Source organism: Castanea sativa, chromosome 2 (genome assembly GCF_040712315.1).
Source record: "Castanea sativa cultivar Marrone di Chiusa Pesio chromosome 2, ASM4071231v1".
Classification (NCBI taxonomy): Eukaryota; Viridiplantae; Streptophyta; class Magnoliopsida; order Fagales; family Fagaceae; genus Castanea; species Castanea sativa.
This window is the reverse complement of record NC_134014.1, coordinates 29,634,187-29,655,775: the sequence shown is the minus strand read 5'-3', so window position 1 is coordinate 29,655,775 and position 21,589 is coordinate 29,634,187. Positions and strand designations below refer to the sequence as shown.

The following is a 21,589-nucleotide window of genomic DNA, read 5'->3' as shown; positions in this document are numbered from 1 at the left end:
AGCTCACCATGAATGTGAGAGGAGGGAGCACTATTTCACTATACTCCGGGACTACCTAAAAATTTTCCTAAAATTTGTAATATTTTTAATATTTTTTATTATTAATTGGTCCCTTTAATTAAGGTTATAAATTGTGTTGACACGTGTTAAGACTTAAATATATTTTAGTTAAAATTCACTTCACACCTAACTATTAACTATTCTTCATGTATTAAAAAAAATTGTGTTGGCTCAAACACTAGTGATTCAAGTCTTTATATATTTCATATGTGTGTATAAATATCTCATTAATTGAAAAAACATAAAAATAAAAGCAATAAAAGTAATATAAGTCAAGAGTGTTGTAGTTCAATTGGCACTTTTGATCTTTTCAATTGTGGATTCAAATTCTAATACTTCCTGATCTTTTCAATCGTGTGGTTAAATTCTCCCTCTTACATTTTAATTATCAAGTTTTTTTAATTTTTTTTTTAAAAAAAACCTCTAATATATGAGATGTAAATGTCATATGAAATCCATATAAATTTAGAGTCATGTACAAAAAATGAAAAGCATTATTGCTCGAATGTAAACCTTTTTTTGGGAGGAGCATTATCTTTCATGAATACTAGAAGATACTCAATTTGGGAGGGGAAATTTATAGATGAAAGATACATGATAATGAGGCAAGAACTAGTCAAAATGTGAGTATGGAAGACATTGATCTTAAACCCAAAATAGCTTTAAAATAAATGTTGGATTACTCCCTCAAAGAGAGGAAGATGTCATTTAATATCCTATAATTATTAATTATAAGGAAAATGCTAAAGGTACTACAAGTTTTACTACATAAACCTTACAAAGTGATGTGACAATAAATGTGATTGGAGATTTCAACAATCTCATAACTGAATCTCGAATTGTCTCTTTCTAATTGGTAACACGACTATTTATAAGACCAATATAGTAAAACTTGTGATACCTATAATACTGCTCAAACAATAATCAACTAGATAAGATTGTTAAATGATGCTGACATTTTTCCTACTTTATAGCAAAGAAATACAAAATGTTAGCACGGTAATTAAGATGGAATTAATTATCCCATACACACCTTTGATATTTTTTTCAATTAATCTAATTGCATTTAACAAAACTAGAGTTTAAACCAATCGTGACCTAATAGGAATTTAAGATCTTCTCTGTTTGAAATTGATCAACTTCATGGTTCGGATTACGTAGTAGATATTTAATTTTGTATTTGGTGTCACTCAGTTCAAAATTTAAAACAATATGACATTTTGGACATTATTAGATTCTAAAAAATAAGATATTAATAGTGAAATGAATTTTTCTCCATTTCCAATGAAACAAAGTGAAGACTGATACATTATTGTTTCTTTCTTTCTTTCTTTGTATTGTTAAGAACTAATTAAGAAAAAGAAAATTATCACCATTGAATTGGGTTCGGTTAGTAGGTGCTTTTAAATCATTTGTTAATAAACTATTTTAGAAAAGTTTTGATACCACTTTTATAAATAAAATATATATATATATATATATATATATATATATATATATATATATATATATAAAACTGTCAACAAAACAATTTTTTTTTTCTATTCAAAAAATGTTTCTAAACAAGAAGATGATTGGAATCAATGAACACTTAACCAGTCAGGACAAATTAATGGGAAATGGTATGATATCCAGCTACATGTATATCATACATGTGGCTTCAATATACCTCAAAATTGGTAAGAGGAAAATGAGATTTCTAATATGAATTTAAAGAAGAAAATTACATTTTTAATAAAAAGAGAAAAAATTTAAATTCTTCATAATTCATTCACTTTGATAATAACCCTCGTAGCCAAAAACTTTATAACTCAATTGATTGATTGACACCTTCTAGTATTTTTACTGTAAACATTTAATTTAACACCCCCCCCCCCAATCATTGTTATATAAAAAATATAACAATAACCCCTAATAACTTATACACTAAATAAATGTTAATATCAATAAACCCTAATTAGTTGGCCTTTAGGCAGCTAGGCCCCATAAAAGTTATAAAGTCGTGAGTTCGAAACTTCTTATCAGCATTTTCAAACCATTACTAAAGAAATTTATATTTCTTCCCACAAATATGAATTTTTAGCAATATATAGGTCGTCATAGCTATATGCTACTTTTATCCACACACAAATACACAAAAGGTTATTTTACCTCAAAACTACTAGCCAAAAGTTCATCAGTAAAAAGGTAAACTATTTACTTTATGTAGAAATTTATTGATAATTAAAGTACCCACTCAAGGTGTGCAACATCATTCAAGATAGAGGAGGAATGTGTCCATATTTTCCTTCTTCTTTTTTTTATTTTTTTTTTTTTTTGGAAGGGGGATAAAATGTGGTATTAAACTCGAAAATGGTATATTCTGCTAACTAATTAACCTACTAGCATTTTTAAATAAAATTGTTAACCTCATATCTTCTCATTTTAGGAGAGAGGAATTTTACAATGAGTCTAGCTGATTGAGCCACACGTCACATGAATCTCATAGTATGCATATTTTATATGGATATCAAAATCAATTCAGTCCAGGTATATATCTAGAGATTTCAAGATGCCAGGATCGTGATTATTTAAAGCACTGTATACACTGAGCAATATATATATATATATATGTGTGTGTGTGTGTTTGTGTGTGTGAGAGAAAAAATTGTCCTCTCTACTTTGCTTGTAATTGAAAGAGTACGTAAGATACATCTCCCAATAGCGGGGATTTCATGACATTTCTAATTCGTTGTTTCGTCTTTCTAATAAGTTGTTTTAATTATTAGTATGTTGACTCATATACAAAACGAGTTGGTTTAGATCAAAATTATTTATAATATTGCACACTCCATATATTAAATTACTTTCAAAATATAAATTATTTCAATACTATATATGAATGAGAAATAAAGTGATTTAAAATTCGACTAAGGACATTTAGAAGTTTCATATGTGGCTTCATTTGTAGCCATACAAACTAGCTAGAAAGGTAAAAGAAAAATTTTTAAATGAAGAAGATAAAAGGATCTGAGACTCTTGATTAGAAATCTGTTAGGACATATGTGATTCAATGTTAGGAACATATGTTACTATTTTATGTAATTGGCTAATCCTTTGACAAAACGCACGTTACTTGTAATTGGGTAGATCTAGGATGTGTTTGATGCTTCAAAAAACCTTGTTTCAAGTTCAAGTGTTAAAGCCATGCAAATTTGACCAAGATTCAAGTGTGAAAAGTGTTGTTCATTAAAACTCGACAGCTATCATCTATCGAGCCTTGAAGAGCTGTTCCAGCCCGTGGCTCGACAACAGCTTGACAGATAGGGTATCTGTCGAGGTTTATGAAACTTAGAATTTCTGGTCTATTTTTCATCCAATCCGTAATTGTATGTTTGGGTTTTTTTTTCTCACAACTCTAAACATATAAAATTATTATTTTAAGGATCATCAAAGGTAATACAAGTTGCACAAGTATTGAGCAAAGTTTGTTCATGCAAATTGTGACCGGAGACAGAATTTGCCGTATTCATCTTTCTTGTGAAGAAGTTGCTGTGTATGTGCACCATATGGTTTTGTGACCAATTAGCTTCTCAATCTTCATCATATAATGAACTGAAGAATTTTGCAGCCAACAATCTTCTCTAGTTGGTGATTGAAGTCGCATACTGGGATCCGCGCAATTGGTTAGTCACGTACTGGGAGTCATGCATTGAAAAGAGAGATTATCACTACAGAACAAGTCTAATTAGGTATTAGGGTAAGAGTTCAATTGTAGGTTGGTATAAAGTACTGGAATTCATTTACTTGTATTCGCTTGTTGTGATAATAGTGAATTCTTGGAAGTGGTGACCTTAAATCACCCAGTGGGGTTTTTGCCGTATAGGTTTTTCCCATTTGTAAACAAATCACCGTATCAATTTATTTTCCGCTGCATACTTTAGTTAGTTGGTAATTTGTTTGCGCTACCACGCGTTTGCATGTTAATTTGATTAATTAATAAACTTAGCTAATTAATCAATTAATTCATCACAAAAAATCGATACATTCTTAGCCTATCAAAATCTAAGTTTGTGTTTATAAAAAATGTTTTCAAATAATTAATCTTTAAAAAAAGTAGGACAAGGTTTTTCTCCAAGTAAACCCTTCAAACTTCTCCTATATTTTGTTATCAGATGTGAATTTTGAAAATCTAATTGTTGGATAGTATGTGCTCAATGTTCATAACATTCATATAAAATTTTGTTCAAATCAGATGTTATTTATTATTCAATCAATAAACTTATTTCATATGTATTATTTTGGATCAAAAAAACTTGAAGTTTAAAATTTTGATTAAAGACATAGCTATTAATCTTTGATCATTTTGAAATTTTGCAAATATAGAAAATATAATAAGAACATGTTATCTAACAGTTAAATTTTCAAAATTCACATTCAATAAAAAGATAGATGAAGAGTTTGAAAGGTTTTTCTCCAAATTTGGAGAAATTTTTTTTCCAAAATAGTATATATTTAAAAAAATAATCTTTTTTTTTCTATTTTTAGCGTAGGGAAAACAAAAACCATTAAGATAATGTTTTTGTTGTCGTACTTGACAAGGATTCTAGGATTGGCCAAATGAGTAAAGTGGTCTTCAGGCCTAGGTCAATTCTTTTTAAAAAAATTGCATCTAGATTCAATATTTCTTTATTTTCTAAATTTAATTTCAACATTTCTTTGAGTTTACTTTTTTTTCATTTGTTTTAGTTTAAATATGTAGATTAGGGTTTTTGTCATAGGAGGGTGCATCAGACACTTTTCCTTTTGAATAAAAGAACCTAGTTTTCTATCTATTCCAAGTTTAATTGTGGTGCAACTAAACCATCCGTGTATGTTCGTTTTTATTTTTCAGTTTCACACTACTTCCCTAAGAATAAATACTACAAACCCTAGAATTAGGTCAATCCATCCCTTACTACGTGATTTGGGTAGTTCATGTGCATGATTAAAAAAAATATAATTGTTCCTTGTAACGAGGGAACCAACTCCGTTAAATCCTTAGTTAAATATGGCCTTCATCATATAAGTGGTGGCTAATCCTTGGATCAAGTGAGCTTGGGTGTCTAACACCTTCCTAAACCCATATCCTAACTTGGATCTCAAGTAAGATAGCTCTTTCTCTTGTAGTTGACATATATTACTCAAATATAAACCATATTGCTTGATTATCATACATTTAAATTGAATAAGATTCTAAATTATATTATTAGTTATTATAGTCACATTTCCAATTTGATAATGTACGAGAAACATTTCTTAGTCAGAGTATGTCTCCACTCCTAAACCTATGTAAACTTGTTCTTTTCATTGGCTCATGGTTCTATATGCTTGTGTTGAACATGAGTAACTCATAAGGATTATATAAATATTTTGTTTAGAAAACCTGTATAACTTCTCAAAATTGAATTTATATTATGTGATCAAATATCAAATGTGAGAAAGTTTATTAGGGAGGTATTGTTGTCATTTGATCAACACAGTATTTGTCACTTTTATATGTGTGGACACAACGAGAAGTCATTACTTAATTTTTGCAATGGCCTAGGAACCATGAATATAGCATCATCTTGAGAAAGAAACTTTTGATCTTACCACTAGAATATGGGTTCGGAGTTTAAGTACAGTTTTAGGAAGGTGTTAAACACCCAAAACCGCCCAACCCTAAGGTTGGCTTCCTTTCACTGTATCTTATGTCATAACCCTATTAAAGGCATATTTAATATTGTATCTATACCGACACATACACACACACTAGCATACATCTAAACATACAAAATGGCATCAATCATCCCAAAACCTAATCATTCAGCCAATCATGGCATATCACAATACATCCTAACATACATCTATCATGGCATTTCATATCAACCTAGCATTCATCTATGTTAGGTTCTAAGACTTTAGGGACTAATGTATTAGAACTTCAATATGTAATGTATTGGCAAACTATGATCAAAACATAGAGTCTAAGTTTAGACTTGCTCAAAGTATGTTTAATTGTAAAATTGGAATTGAGTGATTGCAGAAATTATTGAACAAAATCTACAATGCTCAATCGATCGAAAATTAGATTCAGTCGATCGAAACTTGTGCAAATTTAATTTTCTGCAAAATTTCCAATTCAGTCTAAACCCGTTTGACGTGTAGAGTTTTATGTTTTACTTCACATATAAAAGGAAAAACCTTAGCTATGTTTAACAAGTCTTTTTTGAGTGTTGTGTGGTGAATCTTTTGTGAGACCTTGAGGTGTTTACCTTCATACACGCACATAGGGTTATTAAGATCAAAATTCGTATTAAGAGCTTGATGATCGATTTAGTTGTTGCTTAAAGAACTGAAACAAGATCTGAAACCTTTGAGTGGAGTCTCAAAATCACAAGTAGGAGAACTTGTGGTTGCAACAAATCAAGGAAAGAAGTAATCCGTGAACTTGAAGCTGTCACGTGGTTGTGGTAGTAATTTTCTATACGAGGTAGCAAGTTTTCTACACGAGATAGCAATATGATGTTAGTGGTCTAAGTCTTATTGTAAAAACTTCAATTCTTTCATAGTGGATCTGTTTTTACCTTGAGGATAGTTAGGTTAAATCCTCCCTAGGTTTTTTACCGATTAGGTTTTTCTTAGATTATCATATCGTTGTGTTCTTTATATTTTCGCATTATTTACATGATATGATTTATATGTGTTAACCTAGAACTGAATAATTTATCTAAGTAATCACTTGGCTAAATAACTAGGTTAAACATATTGTGTTAAAGGGTCTAAAACTTAACAAGTGGTATCAAAGTGGGTTAGCTCTAGTGTTTAGATCATTTGATCTAAGAGTTGATCCTTGACCCCTGTTGTCATGGAACACGATCACTCTCTAGTGATCCCACCTCACTTTGATGGGAATGACTATGTCTATTGGAAAGTAAGGATGAAAGTATTCTTAAAATCTACTGATGAGAGAGTATGGAACTCCATTGAATACGGATGGGAGAAACCGACTATTCTTGTAAGCGAGTGGTCAACTTCTCAAAAAGAAGCAGCTGCTTTTAATAGCAAAGCCATGAATGCTATTTTTAATGCTGTTTCTATGGAGGAATTCAAGAGAATCTCAAATGTTGAGGTTGCTCATACTGCATGGAATATTCTCCAAACTATGCATGAAGGCACAATGGCAATTAAAATTAATAAGTTGCTGCAATTAACAACTAGATTTGAAAATATTAGAATGCCTGATGATGAGTGTTTTGATGAATTCTCTGCTAAGCTTAATGATATTGTTAATTCTGCTTATAATTTGGGTGAAATTTATGATCAACCTAAGATTATTAGGAAAATACTTAAATCTTTAACTAAGGATTTTAGACCCAAAGTGATTGTCATTACTGAAAGCAAGGATGTGAACTTCATCCCTGTTAATGAGCTTGTAAGATCTCTCCAGTCCTATGAGCTTGTAAGATCTCTCCAGTCCTATGAGCTAGACCTACCCAAAACAAACAAATCTAAATCAATGGTTCTTAAGTCAGTTGATGATGTTGATTGGAATGGATTTGATAATGAACTCTCTTCTACAGAGATTGCTTATCTTGCCAAGAATTTTAGAAATTTTCTTAGGAATAACAACCGAAAGGCAAGAGGTAAAAATAGTGCTGAACCTAGAAATTTTTAGAGAAATGAACCAACTAAACTTAACAATATTGATAAATCAAAAGAGAAAGCTGATCAAACCTCTAGTAACTCTCTAAGTTAACAATGTTTTGGTTGTCAAGGGTATGGTCATGTAAAATCAAAAATGTCCTACATTCTTGAGATCAAAGGGTAAAACTATGGTTGTAACCCTTAGTGATGATGAAGTTTTTGATCACAAGCTTGGTAGTAATGAAGATGGAAACTTCATTGCTTTCACAGCTACAGCTGTAGTTGATGAAAGTGTTTTGGTTGAAAAGAACCCTTCTGATAGGGAACTCTCTGAATGTATTGATGTGCAAGAAGTTTTCAATAAGCTATGCAAGGTTGCTGCAAAGAATACAATGAATGTTGACTTAGGTTTAAAGAAAATTGCCTCCCTTGAACTTGATAAGAAAGATTTGTTGTTGAAATTGCTTGATGATAATACTTTAATTGATAAGGTGAAGACTAAAAACATGTTATTGCTTGATAAGATTAAGAACTTGGAACTAGAATTATCCATTGCTAGAGAACAAACAAATAGGTCTGCTAGTTCTAAAATTGATCACATGTTGAGTGTTCAGAAGTCTCCCTTAGACAAAACTGGACTAGGTTTTGTAGAAAGCATCTCGGTGTCTGAAACCCATTCCACCAATTTTTTTTCTTCTTCTGAGCCTCCCAAGAGTGAACCTGTCAAAATGGTAGAGGGCACTTCACCTCCTAGAAAGATTAGGGTTGATCTTAAAGAGTTTAAGCCTAAGAATCCTAACCTCCCTAAGGATGAGAAGCATGATAGACCTTTGTGGGTTTTTCATTTTTGTGGAAAGGTTGGACATACTCGCCCAAACTGTTTCAAGTTGCAAGCTACAAAGCGAGCAAATAAGCCAAAAGTATCTATGCCTTAAGCACAAGATCCTATGGTACTTATTGGTGAATTGGTTAAGGCGTTAAACCTTTATACCAATCCTAGAGTTGCTCATCATTCTAATGTGAATAATAACTCGAGACCCAGAGTTGCATCTAAGAAGTTTTGGATGCAAAAGGCTCAATCTAAGTGAGTCTTTCTGACATGGTCTTTGTGCTTCATCTCAATATTCTTTGTGACCATTCTTCTTTTGCTTTTTTTTTTCTTCTTTTTGCTTTTAAGATTTGCATTGCATTATATTCATACATTTCATTATAGGTTATTTTTGTTTTATAAAAAAAAATAAAAAAAGAAAAAGAAAAATGTTTTGTATCACATATTTTGGAATATGTAATCAAGGTTGGCATATTATCTTTACATAACATGCTTGTATACATTGTTTAGCTTGGATGAGCTTATTTTACTGTACTTTGCTAGTTTTAGCTGTGTAGTGCATGTTGTTTGTGAGTTGTTTATAGTTTTTGATCACATGATCTTGATTTTGAAGTCACATGCTTTTGATTGTTAGAACTAGAACTTAATGAGAAATGCATAAATAACCATCTCACCACTGTTTACTAGCCAATCATGAACACCTTAGTGCATATCATAAGATTTTGTACTCGAAAAAGTGTAGCACATGCACAAAAAGATCATAAGGTGTAGTCTTGTATTAATAATAAAATTTGTGTCTACATTATTAGGCTATAATATAGATGACACAAATAAATAAAATTGGTATGTACATTATCTGGCTTAAATATCAACTTAACAATAAAATAAAACTGGTATGTACATTATAAGACAAAATCAAAAGAAACTTACATGATTGCAAGCTTGTTTTCTAGGAAATGTGAGAATTATATGATGTAACTCCTTAGGTGATAGTCTCTTTTAAACTTATGTGATGAATGATGTAAAAATTGTGATTAATTACTATCTATTTATCACCTCACATGTATCTCAAGCTATGACTGGTTGCACACACTACACAAGTTATTCTTTGTTAAACTTAGTACATGATTATATGTGAATTTATTTTGGCCATCCAAGATTATATGCTCTTTGATTTTGATGCAAAATATGTTTCATCTTTTGAGTTTTGGGGACAAAAGTGTGAAAATTTTGTTTTTGGAAGATCTGGGTTAAATTCAAATGTTTTTTAAAATATTTTAAACTCATAATCATGCATTTTATTCATGAAATAAAATGGTTTGAGTGGTTTCTGCTTAAAACTTGCATGGTTTTTCAAAATTTTCAAAATTCTAGATTTTCGATTGATCGAATCTGATTCTCGACTGATCGAAATTACAACAAAAATTTTGGTTTGAATTTGTCTTGCTCGATCGGTGCTCAATTGATGCTCGATCGATCGAATCTATTTTTCGATCAATTGAAGCGCAATTTTGACCAATCGAAATTCAAACAGTGAATGTTTTAAAAAGGTTTTCTCCTCACGTGCTCTTCACTTTTTCAAAAACTTTTCTCACTATTCTCTCCTTGACCGATCCAATCTAAAATTGTTGTCGTTTTCTTCCTCAAATCTTCAAGGGTTTTTTGTCTTCAAGTACTAGTAAGTCTCTTTTACCCTTTCTTTTTCAATCAAATCACATGATTCATGCCTTTTTTTTTTTTGAAAATTTCGAACCAAGCATTTTAGGGATTTTTGTTCAATTCATTTATTTTTAATCATCTTTTATCATTGGATTTTTGTCCTTAGATGATATAAACATAATCCTCACGCATTAGTTTGATCAATTTTGTGATTTGGGAAAATTTTGAAATTCTAGAGCTTGAAACCTTGTGAAATTGGGGATTTTGTGAAATTGGGCTTTAATTTGTGAAATTGACTTGTGTAAATGATAGATTAACTCGTTATATGATGTTTTCTAATTAGCATAGTGGTTAATTGATCAATTTGATTCAATTTTTGAAATTGGGTTTTTCAAATTTGGGGTTTTTTGGACTAAAACTCTATGTTCAAGTCAATTGATGGTTTCTAAAGTAAAATTGAACAAATTTTAATGCATTAGAGGATGCATCATATGTGCATTCATTACATGCATCATATAGATTGATATTTATTGAGATTTTTGTACTCTAACCCTCTCTAATGCAGTTTGCCCTCGGTTTTTCTTTGTTTTCTGTTTTTCTTTGATTCTAAACTCTTAGCATCATGGTTAGGAAAACTAGAGCCAACAAGAAAACCATCACTCCCTCTACCCCTGAGTTTCAAAGTGATAGGTTCATTACCCTTAAGTGTCAAGAAACCTATGAAAAACTGAACATTTTTAGGTCTGTGTGGACTGAGCGTAGGGTCATACTAGATGAGTTTGATGGGGAGATTAGGTGGAATTTTAAGCGTAGGGGTTGGTTACCTCTTTTAGATGTAGAGCATCCTCCTCCAGCTGCTTTGATTAGAGAGTTCTATTCGAACATCTCTGTCCACTCCAATGATTCCAACATTTAGTTTGTGATGAGTTGGATAAGGGGTGAAGAGTATGTCATTATTCCTCAGGTAGTGGCCTCTGCTCTTGGTGTACCTTTGGTATCACAGCCCATGTAACCTTATACCGAGTCTCCTCCCCTTAATGACATTATGTCACTTCTCACTAGTACTTCCATTAGATGAGGTACTGATTCTCGAATCACTTCTCATGAGCTTACCGAGCTCAATTACTTGTTTTTCCGGATTTCTTGTCACAGTAGTTGGCCTATCTCCCACCTTCATACTATTCCTATTGAGAGATGTGCGTTTTTGTACACTTTAGTTACTGATGCTCCTATAAGTTTTACATCTCTTTTCATTAGCTCTCTTGTAGAGGTTCATAGGAGTAATGCAAAATCTCATGGTTTATTCTTTCCAGTTTTCATTCATAGGATTTTGTTATATTTAGGTTTAGAGGATTTTCCTACATCCGAGCCTGTTCATATCATAGCTCCTATAGGTGCCACCTTCCTTAGGCAAAGAGTTGCTCAGTTGAAAGCTAGCTTTAAACGCCCAAGAGTCGAGTCTTCCACAGGTGATGTATCTAGGCCTCCTACTTCTGGTGATCCTACTGCCGAGGAGTATGTAGATCCTACCGCCGCTGTTGATCCTCCACCTTCTTCCTCAAGCGACTCGTCCTTGTGGAGCGTGTTGGATACAATTATGATCGTTCAAGCAGCGCATGGACAGATTTTGTTGGATGTGCTCACTGAGCTTTAGGCTTTACGAGCTGATTTGGCGGGTGCTAGATGTTCTACTCCACCGCCTCCACTTTTGATGATGAGTCATGATTGCTCTTTGGCAATTTGTCACAATTATTTCTCAAATTTGAGTTTATGGGTGAGAACTACACTGAGCATAAAAACCAAACACAAGTCTAATTTGGGCTATGAGAAAAATAGAGATAAAGATAGAGTTTAGAGTGAAGAGAAATGAGTTTTGAGAATTGAAATCTCAACTATCTCTAAATCAAACAGGCCTACTTGTGATGCATCTAACTCAATACATTTATGATCAATTACTCAACTAATCAAGATGTTTTTATTGCTATTAGATGCAATTTGTCATATCGCATCTATGATTCTTATTGGGTGGTATTTCTTATTGATTATTCCCAATGCTATTTTGACTTATTGAAGCCCCTTGGCAGTTGGTTGATGGTACTTTAAGTTAAGCTAAGGTGCATAGGCATGTGCAAAAAATGAGTTTTTTTAAAGTGCAACCTTAAATTAATACTACATATGAGATGGGTTCAAGTTACACCTAGTGTAACTCTTTAAAGTTACACATTTTCTAAACTATTGGATTTAAGTAATTCCAACGGTAAAAAAAGACATTTATTAATGCTAATATTTTTATTAGGATCTCATTAATTATCCTTTATTTATTGCATTCTATACCTATCTCTAAACTTAAAAAAACACAAAAAAGTATACATCTCTCTCTAATTTTTTTTTTCCACCGTTTCTCAAAAAAAAAAAAAAAAATTCCTCCACTTCACATCTCTCTGTCTCTCTATCTCTTTCTCTTCCACAGCTCTTCCACCTCCATGGTCAGGTCACTGGCAAAAAAAAAAAAAACCCGCTGGTTGCACAATTGGTTATAACAATTAACTAGGGAAAATTTAATAGTTAAGATAAAGGAAATGCGTTGGATAAACTTTCTCAAGAAAAAAAAAATGTTCATCCTATGTAATTAGTTTTTTTTTTTTTTTTTTTCAATTTTCTTTGTCAAACACCTCAATGGAAAATTCTTGATTTTGAAATTTATGACATAGCTCAATATTGAACTATACTTATGAATGTCAAATTATATCTTTGTTTTTTAGGGTGAAGTGTGTGTATTGGTTTAATCATCCACGAAATTCAAACTCCATTTGTGGCATGCCTAGTGAATTTTTTATGGGTTTTTAATATATATATCCATACCAAGATTCATCACAAGTACTGGTGATGATATTGAACTAGTGTTACGATATTGATACAAAATCCGTTAACAAATGCAGTAGCTTTAAAGATCTGCAATATTAGCATATACATTATCTAGTTAGCGAAAAAACGAAGTACCATTTGAAAAGATCTGCAATGTTGGACCATATGAAGAAAACGAGCAATGTGGTGATGGAGATGTGACAGAGAAGGGTAACGAAATTGTGCTTGGCAACTTCAAAAAGTGGAAGACTAACCAGTTGTACAACCAGCGGCTTTTTTTTTTTTTTTCTTTTTTGCCGACGACCTAGCCATGGAGGTGGAAGAGCGGTGGAGGAGAAAGAGATAGAGAGACGTGCAGTGGAGGAATTTTTTTTCTTTTTGAGAAACGGTGGAAAAAAATTAGAGAGATGTATACTTTTTTGTGTTTTTCTAGGTTTAGAGATAGGTATGGAATGCAATAAATAAGGGGTAATTAATGAGATCCTAATCAGAATATTAGTATTAATGAGTGTCTTTTTTGACCGTTAGATCTACTTAAATCCAATGGTTTAGAAAATAAGTAACTCTTAACTTGAACCCATCTCAAAATATATATATATATATTACGGATTCAGATCCTCTAGAGTTCCTAGGTACTCTACCAAGTAGAGTTCATTAAATCCTAACCACTCTTTAATGATTTAATGGTTTAGATTCTGTCATGTCAGCATTTCATTAATAATATTCTTAAAATAATAAAATAATGTTGCAAACAAAACAATTAAGATGATTGTTAATGAAATGCTGACATGGCAAAATCTAGACCATTAAATCATTAAAGAGTGGTTAGGATTTAATGAACTCTACTTGGTAGAGTACCCTAGGAACTCTAGAGGATCTGAATCCATTCTTTTATAGTTTGAACAATATGGCTTTAAATGAATGAGGCATTTCCATTAAGGGATTCCTCTTATAAAGTAGTGGTTGTTTAATGGTTGTTGATAGTCTTTCCTTTGATTGGTATGAAAGAAGTAGCATAATGTCAAAATATGTATATATTTTTCCTTAGTTGGTATGAAGGAAGTAGAATATTGTCAAAATATGTATATCTTTTTTCTTTTTTTGTATTATCAAAAGAAAAGGCACAGAATATAACTTTTTCTCGTAATGAATAGAGTTTATTTTTTAATGAAATTTGAAATTAATGTGTATATTCAACCAAAATTTTTATATATTTAATTGTGATTATTCATAAATGTGATGGTGCAGTGTAACAAAAAATATGACATAACCAATATTATGAAACTTGTAAGGAAAAACCAATTTAGTACATTCAAATGTCATATATATTTTCTTCTAAAAAAAATGCCATATATACTTAATAACCCAAACTAATATTAATAGCACAATTACAATTAACTCACGGGTTACATACTAATTTATATAAGGGCAGAGATTTACGTGAACGTGTTAGAGATAGAGAGGGGTGAGTGTTAAGAGAGAGGAGTGAGAAACACTAACAGGACAGGTGTCATTCTAACATATTGCCACATCCACCATTATGCAAGACTTGCTGCAACCAAGGTTACAGCAAATCTTTGCCTTTTATATAAAGTTAAAACTCAGAGAAAATTCAATTAAATTCTACAATAAGAGTCCAATTTTGCGCCACGCCTCTAATATAATTATAAAAAAAATTAGTGCCAAATGACTCATTGACAACACACAACTCAGAAATTGAGGAGACTACAATAATTACATTCATTCACCTAGTTAAACATTAACAAAGGAAGGTAGTGCACCAAACTATACATCTCTTGTTTCAATCTTTAATTTTCAGCCTTAACCACATAGGATATGTATGTCTTTAATAGTTAGTACTTCTTTTGAGGATATGTTAGACCAACCAAAGACAAATAGGTTTCAATATTTTTTAGGCATGGAGATTGAAAAGGAGGTAAGGTTGTGGAACTGATGGATGCTTGGTTAGTGGACTCATACTCTGACCCTGCATCGCATAACAAAATAGTGTTCCTTCAAATATAAATTTTTTTTACAGTATACTATAAGATCATGCATGATGCATGTGTGGGTTAGCATTTTGTACATTTTGGAAAAATTGGTCTTGTTTGCTTTCCCTATGAGATCATATTTTTGGGCTTTTTGGAACAGCTATGTGATCTCTTAATCGACCAAAATTTCCAATGTCTTTTGTAGGATTAATATCAACGATATACATTTTCAAGATTGTGTTTTTCCCGTTTTCACAAATGTTTTTTTGTTTTGTTTTTCTAAGATTTATTCAAATGTTAATTTTGAAATCCAAATCAGTTGTGACAAAAGTTAGGTTTTTCTTTATTCCCTTTTTTTTTCTCTTTAATTGAATAATGACTCGGCATAAAAAAAAAGATATATAATAAAATGTAGAGATGTTTTGAATTTTATATTTTCATTTTTTTTTAAAGAACACTTTTGTGTTTTCTTTCAATTTTGTTTCCAATTTTTATGTTTTACTAAGATTCAACAAAGTATTAATTTTTGAGGTCCAATTCCATTTCAAAGCAATCCCTAAAAGCTCTAAATTGTCTCATGTATTGACAAGTGGTATAGCTAATATTTGTATAAATTTTGTCAAGGGGCATAGCCAACTTTATAAATATCATTGTCTCATGGTATCACTAATATTGTATAAACTTTGTCGAGTGACATATATAACTACCTTTGTTGATATCATTATCCAACTATTAAAGATTTATTAAAAAAGTTTTTTTTTTAATTAAAAGAAGTCTAATTACAGACACAATTCTTTTATATAAAAAAAATTTAAAAAAAATTTTAAAAAAAAACCCAAGTGCTCCCAAAATGCTAGGGGAAAAAATGAATGTGGCTGTTGAAAAAATGCAAGTGATGCCACAGTAGTTTATTTGCTTGTTTTTATTTTAGTCCAATTGCTGCCACAATTCTTTTAAAAAAAAATGAATAACAAAAATAATCTAATATCTAATTTTGCACCATCCCACAAATTTGAAGTCCAATAATTAAAAGACTTCTGTTCTTCCTATTATGGCCAGTTTCAATAAATTTTAAAAGCTCTTTTCAAAAACAAAAAAAATTAAATGCTTAAATTTTCTCACATAATAACAAGTGGCGTAGCTAATTTGGTATATGTTTAGCAGGTGGTATAGCCAACTTTGTAAAATCATTGTCATACTACTAAAATACTTTTTTTTTTTAATTTACTTCTCTTGAAGGAATTTCATTATCCTATAACTAAAAGATTTCTTTAAAAAAAAATTATTTCTTTAAATAAAATGCAAAGAAGTTCAGGCACCGACACAATTCTTAAAAATCATGATGAAATTCTATTAGTAAGATGTTACATCATGATTTTTAGCTAATCCTATGACTTTAGGAAGTTTACATATTTTGACAAAAATAATAAATAAACTAAAATATAAAAATAACGGTAAACTATATAATTAGTTCATATCCTTTACACCATATGTCAATTTAGTCTCTGACATTTCGATTGTGTCAATTAGATTCTTAACATTTTGGTGTCATGTCAGTTTAGTCCCTACCATTATCTCTTAAATGGAAATATTTAACGTATCTAATGGACTAATAATAAAATCCTGCCATATCAAGTGCCTTAACCACTTCATACTAAAATTAAAAAGAAAAAAAAAAAAAAACTTTTGTTATCACATGAGTTAGATGGGGGAGACAACGAACAACAAAAAGAAAATTCTAAGAGATTTACTAGTTGTAAAACAACAAGAACAAATGAAAATGGGCAAAATTTGCTCTATAGCACCATTTTAGAAAACTTTTAGAAAAATAGCACACAAACAAAGCTATTTAGTTAAGTAGCATATTTTTGGAACTCGAGTTTCAACTCAAACTCGAGTTCCAAGCAATATGCATTCATACTGATTAGAACTCGAGTTTGTCAAACTCGAGTTCTAACCCAAACTCAAGTTCCAAAAAATGTGCTACATGTGCATACTACTTGGAATTCGAGCTTGAGTTGAATGTGTCATTGTTCTTTTCATTTTAAACTATGAATGTGATGTTAACGGCAAAAAGTAACAAAAATAGATACAAACATATTGGCTATTAAATTTTGGGTGTGCTGTCGCTCTCAAATATGGGGGTGTATTATCAATTTATAAACCTGTTTTAAACTAATATTTTTTTTATTTTTCTAAATAGTGCAATACCTTTGAATTAAAATTGCTTAGGCTAGCTATCAAAAATATAAAGTAAAATAATTGCTTAGGCTAAAATGACAGTTTAATCACTTCAAAAGAAAGGCATTCATAATTATTTCAGTTTTTAGAAAGCTAGGCCTGGAGTGGTGACTGGTGAGGCTGCTGCAACTTGGACATAATATATTCTTATGGCGTAGCGTTGGGTATTAGATGCTTTGTATAATAAATTGGATAGTGCATCTTTGCCTGAATTTCATTTTATTTCCTTGCCCAACACATCCTTCCTTTAAGAATGCCAAGAAACATCCTTCCTTTAATTTTCCTCAGAGATTATTTTCAACTTTTATTATCTCAAAATTTTCTGGTTATAACTTTTATTATTACTTTTTCTAAATAGCACCCAAAATGATCACCGAGGAGAAAGCAAGCTTAAATTAGTTTATTATTATTATTATTTTGTATATGTCACCATTTGGATGATGACAGATACACAGAGTTGATCTTACAAAGAGAGCAGTGATTGCTGCACATCAGAGTGTACGTATACGCAACTGTGCAAACAACTGAAATTGTGTTCTCATTTCATGATTTCAGTTGTTGCAAACTTGTGTCCATACACACTGATGTGCAACAAGTATAGAAGCTTTCAGAAGAAGTGCAAACAAAAGCACTTCCATTTTTTACAACAGCAAAAAAAAAAAAGCTGCTATATATTATCATATTCTTAGGCTGAGTGATGAGCTCTTCTTCGTAGGCTTTGCACAAGTAACTTGGATGAGGAAATGGTACCCAAAACCCCAAGAAGAGAGCCAAATGCAACGAGGGTCAAGTTGAGAATTATGAGAGGTTTTGATATTTGACCCCAACAAATCTTGGCGTGGAATGCACAAGGAAAGATTACGCAGATAGCAATGCTAACAAGGGAACCAGTGAGGCTGAGAACGTACTCAAAATATGGAACAGAAAGAGCCAGTGCTAGTATCAATAGAAGTAGAAATGAACCAGCGCAACCCCTTATGATCATCTTTACCTTGGAACTCATGGAATCCGGAAGGTTATGCTCAAGTTGAATGGCAAATGGTGCTATTTCCAATGCATATTTGGTCATGGGTGTCAGCACAGTGGCCCATAATGCAATCTTTGTCACAAGAAGATGTGGAGGCATGCTGAGAGTGATTTGAGGATTGACTTCTGGCCCAAACAATTTGGCTCCCAGGAAAGCTAATACTGTATATAATGCTGTCACTATTGTGAAGCTGACAATAGATACCTGAAATTCCAAGATGAATAAATAAATAAAGTAGAAAACGAAATATTGACTCTATTTTTTTTTTTATCAAAGGCCAGCTAGTGTTATCTCTCTTAAGGCCTTTCTCTAAATTCCCAAGCCTCATGTGGAAAAAAGATTCTCTTAATTTGTTTGCAAAATAGGGAGGTTCTAATATTGCAACATAAAGATTTAATATTTAACCAATTTAAATGTGATTGTGTTCTCATGTCATTTGAACTCCAGGGGGAAAATCTTTGATTTTTTTTTTTCTTTTTTGTATGCATGTGCCTGCGCGCACTCAAACTCCTTTGAGGTTCCGAGTGTAACACATAACTTATGTATTATTTTATGTCTAAACCTTTAATTGTTAACACTTAAAATCCGTGGGATTTTTTCTAGACTTTATTACTTGACATGAATTCAATCTTTAAGTTTTTTTATTCTAGACTTTACCACTTTGACATCTGTTTCTTATTCGAGGATCATACACTTTACCACCACGAGCTAAGTGACGTCTACAGAATATTAAATCCATTCTTGTATAAGGTTAATGTACAAGAGCGTTGTATATTTGGCTTGATAAAAAGAGGCAGGACTATATACCTATGTATAGTAGTATTTGTCACGCATTTTTTTCTTTGAATTGAAATTTTGAGTTGAAGATATAATTCAAATTGTGTCTTCTACTCACAATGAAATTGTGTCTTCAATTCACAATTTCAGTTCAAAAATTAGGTGTGTAAACTATATATATATATATATATGTGTGTGTGTGTGTGTGTGTGTGTGGTATATATCAATTATCAAGTGCTTTATAAATGGGAGACGAATAAGAGAATCTACATAGTGCATACCTTGGTAAACCTGGATGGATCTTTCATTTCTTTATATAAATTAGGGAAAACAATGTGCCCTGCATAGCTGAAGATATATAGCCCAGATATTGCAGGAATGTTATGGAGCTGGAGGACTGGTATCTTGTGATTGGGTTTTACACCTCCAAAAATGGAAGTGAATGGCACTGATATAAAAATGAGAAGCGACATGAGAATTCCGGCAGATGAGAGGAAAGATATTGAAGATAAATTTCTCAGCCACACACTAGGGAGTGCCATTAAGACTGCCATCATTGTTAGGAGCTGAGATGAAGATAGTTTAGCCCATGGCACCTTAATCTGCATCCCTGAAAGTACTGTAATAAGGTTGTCATGCAATGATATTGTATAGGACACTAGTACCATGAAAATTTCCAAGTAGATGAAGGTTGCAGCTAAAACTCTTCCTTTTGTTCCAAATGCATGCTGTCCAATATCTGTAAAACTTCTTGACTTGGGATTCTTGTCAAGACATTTTCCAAGCAGATGAGAAGTATATGCACATATTATCCCAAGTCCTATAAGCAGAAAAGCAGATACCCACCCTCCTCTTTCCAGTGCATATGGAGTTGATAATTGCCCCAAACCTGTGAGAAAATAAGTAAAAACATAACCAATTAAGTTGCTGGACATCAACAATGGATTTGATAACTGAGAATACAAATTTTCTTTCTCACTTAGTATTTCACTTTTTACTATATCTCTATTCAGCCTATTATACGCTTGATTTAAAAAAATAAAAAATAAAAAATAAATAAAATTGTTTGCTTTACAAGGAGAAAAAAGGTGCGTGTGACTGGCTGCAATTATTAGAACATAAAATGGAATATTTTGAAATTAAAGGAGACAAATAATTAATTGTAGGTGAGGAAACAAAGAAGAAAAATGAACAAAGAAAGATAATACAAGGAATTATGTGGTTTGACCTAAACGTCTACATCCATGAAAGAAAATCTTTTCTGGTTATATTTTCACTATATTAATTAAATTATGGTTACAATGAACCTTAAGTAGGGGATATGTATTAGGAGATAGGTTTAGGTATATATAGACTTAACACTATAATTGGACTCTTGTGCAAAACAAGAGAAATGTTAAATTCACAATATTTTCACAACAAATCTTAAGTGGTAGGTTATAACTAGCCAGCAGATAGCAACTTATTACTTAAGATTTATTGTAAATGTAACATTTCTCAAATACATAAACCTATATCTCTAATAGAAAACTGAGTGTTTGTTTGACCAAATAAAATTAGCCTTTTGTCTCCGTTATTTTTATAAAAAAATAACAAAATTAGTTTTTTTTTTTAAATAATTAATCTAGTTTTTAGTTTTTTCTCATACATTTGACATAAAAGTTTACAAAAATTATATCTTTTGATAGACACAATACAAATAAGTTATTGAAAACTATAGAGTTCCCAAACGAACACTAACAGAGGAACAAAGCAATTTTATTAGATATATGAAAGGTAAACATGAACAAATGCATGAAACTAACTAGATGATGCAAGAACTTGATTACCTATGAGCATCCCAGTCATATTAATGACAGCATGAGCAAAAGAACCATTAGCCCCCACACTGTGCTCAATCGCTATGCCATTTTCGACAGACTCTAAGTTCTTAATGCTGTGATTACACATGCATGGTTTGATTTCCTCTAAACAAACATGGGAGCTCACCCACTGCACATCCAAGTTGGCACTATGCAGTGTCCCATTGAGAACTTGATTACGGTGCAGAAGACGGTTTGGTTGAAGGCAAAGTAAATTTCTTACGGACTTTGATATCTTTTTCCACATACTCTTGAACAAGATCCAACAAGTTTGGAGTGATGGAATCGAGGGAACTATAAGGCACTCAAGCTTAATTTACAAGACAATGGATGGACCTTGCCAATGAAGCATACGGCCCGGAATATTTATAATTGAAGACAATCGACTGCCTACTCCTAGTACTAAATATTAGATATAAGAATCTAACTAGAAGATGTAGTGGGAACTTTGTATGTGAACCTTGAAGATGAAGTTATACTGCTTGCCATTTGTAAGAATCTTTAATTGTAAAATATGCTTTGGCTTTGCTTGTGTGTGAAAGAGAGTTTTGATCTGGACCAATAGTGGATGCTAGCTATATAGCTTATTGGAAATTTGATATAGGAATAGGAGTTGCCAAATTGAACAATT

General features: G+C 31.7%; 1 protein-coding gene across 1 annotated transcript; it reads right to left on the bottom strand.

Annotated features, from left to right (window-relative positions):
• Positions 1-17,671: 17,671 nt before the first annotated feature.
• Positions 17,672-21,319, bottom strand: LOC142625987 (amino acid transporter AVT1H). The gene is made up of 3 exons (XM_075799744.1): positions 20,926-21,319; positions 19,378-19,985; positions 17,672-18,523 (listed from the first exon to the last, which is right to left on the bottom strand). Exons 1-3 carry the CDS (start codon positions 21,203-21,205, stop codon positions 17,978-17,980), a joined length of 1,434 nt encoding a protein of 477 aa, XP_075655859.1. The 5' UTR covers positions 21,206-21,319; the 3' UTR covers positions 17,672-17,977.
• Positions 21,320-21,589: the final 270 nt, after the last annotated feature.